This window comes from Phaethon lepturus, unplaced genomic scaffold, assembly GCF_000687285.1.
Source record: "Phaethon lepturus isolate BGI_N335 unplaced genomic scaffold, ASM68728v1 scaffold11875, whole genome shotgun sequence".
NCBI lineage: Eukaryota > Metazoa > Chordata > Aves > Phaethontiformes > Phaethontidae > Phaethon > Phaethon lepturus.
This window is the reverse complement of record NW_010538435.1, coordinates 92576-100176: the sequence shown is the minus strand read 5'-3', so window position 1 is coordinate 100176 and position 7601 is coordinate 92576. Positions and strand designations below refer to the sequence as shown.

The 7601-nt window shown below is 44.2% G+C and overlaps 1 protein-coding gene across 1 annotated transcript in view; it reads right to left on the bottom strand.

The window, feature by feature from the left end:
• The window catches only part of LOC104620554 (rho GTPase-activating protein 31-like), a 58126-nt gene that overhangs the window by 11925 nt on the left and 38600 nt on the right, over positions 1 to 7601 (bottom strand). The window contains 2 exon segments of the mRNA XM_010286808.1: positions 2342 to 2449; positions 3078 to 3160. Of these exon segments, the coding sequence (XP_010285110.1) occupies positions 2342 to 2449; positions 3078 to 3160 (191 nt within the window).

Below are 7601 nucleotides of genomic sequence, written 5' to 3'. Positions count from 1 at the left end.
TTCCTTCTCTTGCTCTCTGTCCCTCACACACACTCATCCTCTCTGCCTTTTCACTCTTTCAAGAATTATTTTGCCTGTTTTCTCTGTCACCTTTCTTTCTTGCCTGTGTTATTTTCCCTACTTCACTTTTACATTCTTCAGCAGTAGATAAAACTGTGATTCTCAAACACCACTATTCTCCCTTTATGCTCCTCTTTCAGCTATTTCAAAGTTGATCCTGAAAGACAGTGCAGGAGCCTTTGGACACTGCTTCCAGATCCCTACTGAATGCTTCAATCATCTCGCAGTGAAATCCCTTAGAACCCTGCTCAGGTCTTCCCCACACCAATTTTTTCAATGCTGTGCCATGTGTCCTAGTAGCCTCTTCTCTGGCCCCCTGCACTCCCACATTCTCACTCTTGCTTTCAGCAAAGAAACATTCCTTATCTTGACATGCCAAAGTGTTGCTGAAGAAATTATCTCTGGGCAATGGATCCTTTGTAAAGTTAATGACTGGTGTGTTAGATAATAGCTTGGGGCATTGCCAAGAGGATAACCCTGTAAGGAGACTGGAGTTGCATTGCTTGCTCCTTTCTTATCCTCTCGGGGACTTGCACTTACGAAAGATTGCAAAAAGAAACAGACTTCAGTTTTTTTGACCAGGATTGATGCTAGAATTGAAAACATCTCAGTAGTAAAGGTCTACTTTGTGATATTCAATAGAGTCAACATCTAATTCATTTTCAGAACCTGCTCTGCCTGTTTTGTGATTTAAAAGGGTGAGACAACTCTTTAGAGAATGATTTTCAGGCCTGTACCTCTCTAGCCAATGTTCCTCCCTCCAGTCCTCTGCCAGCCCTGGGCTCCCCCTGCTCTCACCAGCTCTGCCAGTGCTCTTCTGCCCAGCTGTAGTCCTGGACTCTCCCTGTATAGATCATTCTTGTGAACACATGTGTATGGGATGGACAGAGAAGGGAATTTCAACAAGGGTCCCGCACCTGGGACAAGACAACCCCCAGTATCAGTAGAGGCTGGGAGATGAAGGGGTTGAGAGCAGCCCTGCCAAGAAGGACTTGGGGGCACTGGTGGATGAAAAGCTGGGCATGAGCCGGCAATGTGTGCTTGCAGCCCAGAAGACCAACAGTATCCTGGGCTGCATCCAAAGCAGCGTGGCCAGAAGGTCGAGGGAGGTGATTCTGCTCCTCTTCTCTGCTCTGGTGAGACCCCACCTGGAGTCCTGCGACCAGCTCTGGAGCCCTCAGCACAGGAAAGACATGGGCTTGTTGGAGTGAGTTCAGAAGAGGGCCCCAAAAATGATCAGAGGGATGGAACACCTCTCCTATGAGGACAGGCTGACAGAGTTGGGGTTGTTTAGCCTGGAGAAGAAAAGGCTCCGGGGAGACCTTATTGCAACCTTCCAGTACTTAAAGGGGGCTTATAAGACAGGGACAGACTTTTTAGCAGGGCCTGTAGTGATAGGACAAGGGGTAATGGTTTTAAACTAAGAGAGGGCAGATTTCAACTAGATGTAAGGAAGAAATTTTTCACAATGAGGGTGGTGAAAGACTGACACAGGTTGCCCAGAGAGGTGGTAGATGCCCCATCCCTGGAAACATTGCAGGTCGAGTTGGACGGGGCTCTGAGCAACCTGCTCATTGCAGCAGACTCAGACTATATGACCTTTAAAGGTCCCTTCCAACCCAAAGATTCTACGATTCTATGATTCTAAGATAAAAAATATTTCAATTTTTTTCCAGATACTCTTTTTAGTTGTTCTGCTTAGCTCTACAACATGTCAGCCAAACCTCTGCCTGCATCTTATCTGGGCCTCTTCACAGTAATTTGCCAGGCATAACAAATATGACAAACTAGTTTGTGGTCCTGAGATCTGACACTCCCTGTCATCTTAAGCCCACCAAGCTCATCTCACACATGTTCAACCAGATGTGGGCACAGGCCTGTAGTATTATTGCCCTGTTGCCCTCCCTTCCAAGCCTTGCTGTCTCTCACCATCCACTGCAGAAGCACTGGCACTGTCAGAAATGTCATTTCCGTTCCACAGTGATGAGCTAACTCCTCATTTTTAAATCAATGTACTCAACTTGCAAATAACAGCTTTTTTTTATAAGAAACACACAAAACCACAAGCTTCCTTGGATGCTGGCAGTAAGACCTCAGATTATTCAACCTGGAAGAATTTTTTCTCATTAAAAGCTGTCTGCTCTGCTCTGCTGTTCGCTTTAGTTGTTCTGCTTTTCCCTGTCTTTGCATTTCCCTCAAGGGATGTGCCTCCAGGCTCAGGTGCTTGTGCTCCCCTTGGAGCTCAGCACTGGTCTCTGGATTAGAGGACTCTCTACTGTACCTGAGGAGATTGGGAGCCCACACCAAGGCCAGGTTTCTGGTGTGCATGTTGGTCATATTGCTGAAGGAGGCCAGGTGAGTCAGGTGCTTGATCAGGTATTCCAGCGTTCTGCAGTGGTTTTACAGGAAGAGAGAAAAAAGTGTCAAGTGACCAATGCCTGCCCACTGGGGCAGCAAGGCTCAGACTCAGCGTGGCCTCTTGTCCTCTCCTCAAAGGAGGGCAGCGTCTGCAACGGCACAACAGGCCCCATAGGGCAGAAGGTTTACAGCACCAGCATTTACACGGGATGGCAGTGAACACCTGAACAGCTGTGCTCTGGGGTGGCCAAGGATGGGCACGAACCAAATGATCCTTATCGTGATGGGTGCAAGGAAGATAGCAGACAAATGGGAGTTGGAATGGGATGCTGCAGAGACTGAAGGCTTAGCTCTTGCTCAAGCACATCCAGCAGGTCATCTTCTCCTCACCACACCCAGGACCCTGGCCAAGGGTGCCAAGGGAACATACCCGGAGAAGGAGGATGATGGACTGCAGCAGGGAGAGCCTGTTCAATCTCTAACAATGGTTTGTTTAATGAAATTTAAATGCCAGATAAATTGTTGTCGGATTTGGAAATGGGGAGTCAGCTTTTGGGAATTAACTTCTGGAAATTAACACCAGTGCTGTTTCAGGCAATATTTCCTGATGGTGAAGGTCACCACACTGTTCCTCAGCACCTTGGTGGACACATTCTCACCTGTAATGTGATGGGGGGAGCTCCTGGATGACATTTTGAATTCGTGCCAACTGCTCGTCCTCGGGGAAGCGTGATACTGCTTCCTGCGGAGATACAAGAAAACAGTCCACCCTGGCAATGGACTCAGGGGAAGAGGAAGAGGGATAAGGAGGGTCACGCGAGACAGCCTGTCTCAGAGGGAATGCTCTCTTGTTACCTTAAGGAGCTATCGGCTGAAGTTGCTTTGTGTTCCCAGCACAGCAGAGATTTGCTGCGGTGTTATTTTATGTCTCAGTACATCCTTCCCACTTATTGGGACAGGGTGGTCAATGTTTTGGTAAAAGGGATGTTTAAGGACTGAGAGCTTCAATTAGGAGTTATATTTCTTTTCTTTTTTTGTTCTTTTTCTCTTTTTTAACTTGTGCAGTGGTGGGTGGAATAGAAAGAGAAAGCAAGAGAGATGTGAAAGTAGTGAAAAAAAATAGTGACACCCCCAACAAATCTGTGGTAAAATAAAATAAATCTTTCAAGCCCCGTGTTATGAAAACAGCTGGGATATACATATTACATATTCATAAAAACAAGCAATATTTTTGGCAGCCATATGAAGACAGTTATAAGGAGTAGTTCGTGTGAGTTTGCATCTTTTATGATGGGAGAAGCCTTAGCAAAATCACTGTCCAGGTAGACTAATAAATTATTATACTCAGGGTTAGACTAGGTCAGACAGAATCAAGGCTATACATCTTGGTCATGAGCAAGTCTCTATGGACCAAGAGCTTAGAGAGCCACGATAAGCTTTTGTCTGCATTCCTAGGAGTTTACTACATTGGTATTCATCTGTTCAGCTATTCCCTTTCAATATTTGTGCTGGGGAAGGACAAACCACCAGCAAGTTCAAACAATACATGACTGTCTGGGAACCTCCTGCCTACCCTACTGCCACTGGAGTTTGGAGCGAGTTCAAAGAAAGATGCTGGGACCCACGCTACCAGCAGAAACTTTGCCTACAGACAAACGTCAGCACTGCTAGGAAAGGAAGGAAATAACCCATCCCAAACCACTCGTTGCTTAAACGTTATGAACCTGAAATTACCAGCCACAACTGGAGAAGCATCTTGTCCTTGCAGTCACTACAACATCCACACTGGTAACTCTGCCATCTCTGCTCTGGTCACTGTCAATTTCCCAGCAGACCACTTGTCATGTACAACCACCAGCAAACCAAACATTGCCAGTTTCAAGGCCAGAAATTATTATGAATCATGTTTTGTTTCCTAACATTGCAAATTGAGATCTATGCCCTCTAGTTTGAACTTACTCACTGGCGTGATGGCAAAGAAAAACAAATGAGCTCACTAGTTTACAAGAACTCTGTGATCTTCATACAAGGTTTCCAGTTCAATGGCCTCATCCAAAGATGGAGAAGGAGAGAAATACAAACTTTAACTGGTACATTTAAAACATTATATTTCACTAGATTATACACAGTATTTTCTCCCCCAGTCCTGATTTTCATGCCCATATTTAACTTCCAGGTCTCAAAGACCTAATGCTTAGACGGCAGGTGAGTATCAGCCTATCTGAGGTCATGACGCATTCAAACGTCCAAGCCACACTTCTGACCCATACATGTTATGCCTTTGAAATCTGAGGCCCCCTTCAAAACTCAGGATTATAGCAGCAGAATACAGAATTCAAGGAAGAAACAATTTTATTACATATCTGTTAATGTATGAATTCATGTCATTTAAATTCTCATCTTACAAATGGGAAAAGAACACTTGGAGGATAGCAGAAGCTATGTAAAACACAATTAAAATCTTGGATTTTTTTTTTACTCTGATGGTGATTCTGGGAGTGCACAATTCACAAGCCCTGATTAACAAGTGGTATAGAGTCCTGAGAGAGAAGCTAGGCTTGGTCTCCTACAGCTGATTCGCTTTGACAGAGTATGCAGTCCCTCAAAGCCCCGGTTAGAACAAGCCAAGCAGATTCAAGTTATCTATCCTCTGAAACAAGCATCCACCACCAGAATACAAAATGGCAAACTGCACACCATGAGAGGGCATAATTTTGCAAAAGTTGATAGCCAGTGAGGTCATGACTGGGATGTCACATCCGTGAACTTGACATAGTAATGACCAAAAGGCCAACCCCTCCCTAGTCATTAAGAATTTTACTTTCCTTAGCCACAAATGTCTGAATCACTCTGGTGATTCAAAGTGGAGCCTGTCCCATGTCAGACAGCTCCAACTGAGTCAGGCTGGGATTAGCGTGCATCCTTTACTTCTACCAATGCTCTTCTGCAGAGGCACAGCTGCCACTGTTCCCTGGCCAGACACCCCACACATACGCACACTCCTAGTGGTTTTTCTGCTCCTTGGGGAGCTGGTCTTTTTTCTTTCTTTCCTCCTGGTATCTGACTGTGCTTCCTGTCAGGTGGGTTACCCATTATAAATCTCTACTGAGTAGACATGTGAATAATGGATTTTGTGGCTGAGCAGACAAACTAGAAAGCCAGAGATTTAAAAAAAAAAAGTCCCTTTTAGATCAATGCAAAGTGATAACATTTTGGGGATCTGGCAGAAGATTTTAAAAAACAATTGTCTGAGGCTGACCAAAGCATCACACTCAAACAAAAGTGAAAGAAATTGTCATTTAAATTTGGGGCTGTTTAATCCTTTTCTGAAAAATGTTTTATTTATGAGTTAGATGTGTTGATTTAATGTTGAAACATTTCCCTTAGAAAGTATTTGCAAAAGAAACATTTAGACAGTTACAAAAGTGTTTTCCCTTTTGCTTTTGAATAAAACTATTTACCAAATTTATCTAACAAAAATCTGCAAGTCATCATCCCAAAACTGCACTTTTCAGCAAACATTCTTGCCTAAAAAAGTTTCCATCTAAATCTTCATGTTTCCTTTAGAGCATTTTTCTTTCATAAATCAGTACTGATAGCCAGAAAGACACCAGCCAAATAGCTTCAACAAGAATGAGACTCATCTGTCACTGGGAATGGCTGAATAATACCCTGTATTTTCAAGGTCCTATTCATCCTGACTGTATCTAGTTTACAAATCCCATCCTATATCCTCAGGATCCCAACAGTCTGAGGATACAGGTCAATTTTTCAGATCTGCTCAGAATTTTGACTAAACTTTTGACTATACATCACCTTGAAACACAGACCAATGTTACTTAAAATTTGGCACCGAAACAGCAAGATACATAACACTATTGCATATCTGTCAGGCAGGACAGTGAGCCAATTCCCACCCTGTGTTCCCCAGCTCAGTTGTAGTCTCTAACAGTCTCTACCTGACTTCTTATAGCAGGTTGCTGCTTGGCTGGTGCCATCTGACTTTGCCCTACAGCAAGCCCCCTTGCACAGGTGTGCCTGCCTCTTCCCACAGCGGGCAACAGGGATGTCTTTGGAGAACATCTTCTTCTTGTGTGGATCCCGTGGGTCTCTCTTAGTGCCTCCTGTGCCATAGCAGTGACACTTGGAAGTGCTTCATTCAGGATAGAGGCAATGCAACACCTGGAGCTAGGAGCTAGGATTGCTTGCCTCTGCCCGTTTCACTCAGACGTGATTTTGCAAAACTTCTCTGCAACATCTGACATTTTTGGCGATGTCTGTCACTTCTGTCTCCCAGCAAATGGGAAAGAATAGGATGACAGAAATTCTTAACAAAGGACGGATGTTTCTAACACTGAGGAAACAATCCTCCCCGTCCCCCCACCTCAGCTGTTTTAAGAAACTGGTGAATGCTTTGAGCTGAAAATTCACACCTCTGGCATGTAAGATTTCAGCCTGAATGACCAGATTTAAATTTGTTGGTGTCATAAACAACTGAAAGTGGATTTAGAGTGGTAAGAAGCAGGCAACCTTAACAACAAGCATAGCTTGCTGTGCCACCTTTTAATAAAATATTACCTGTCATCAAAATTAGCCAACTCTCTTAAAAACTCAGGCTTTGTGGTCTTATTTTTCTGCTCCCCTGCAGTCTGCTCCTAGGCTCCAACTGTATCCATGTATAATCTATGGTTGTTTTGCAGGATTGAGTTACTGCTCTTTGAATTATAATCCTTTTAAACAAGGTTAGAGATTTTTGCTTGGCCAGCTGCCACTTTCCTCTGCCATTTGTATTTATGACATGATCATGATGGACCTGATATGGCATAGCTGGCATAACCTGTGTCACCATTTGCGCTCTGACAAACTGTGTGAAAAATGCTACAGATGCAGAAAAGTTGCTGCTTTACACACGGGCTGAGCAATCAGTTTGTGCAGATGTCAGGGACTGTCAGAGGGACAGGGAGGAGGAAACGGCACCCTTGTGATTATGATCACAAGCCCCAGGTGACCCAGAAGACTCTCCGTGATGGACAGTAATGAGGAAAAGAAAGAGAATTAGTAATTCTGGGAGGAGATGCACAGTGGGGAGAAAGAGTAACAGCAAGGAAGCAATGCAGTGAAAAAAACAAGCAAGACGAAGGGAAGGAAACAACAGAGAAGCTGAGAGAAGTAAACATGAAATG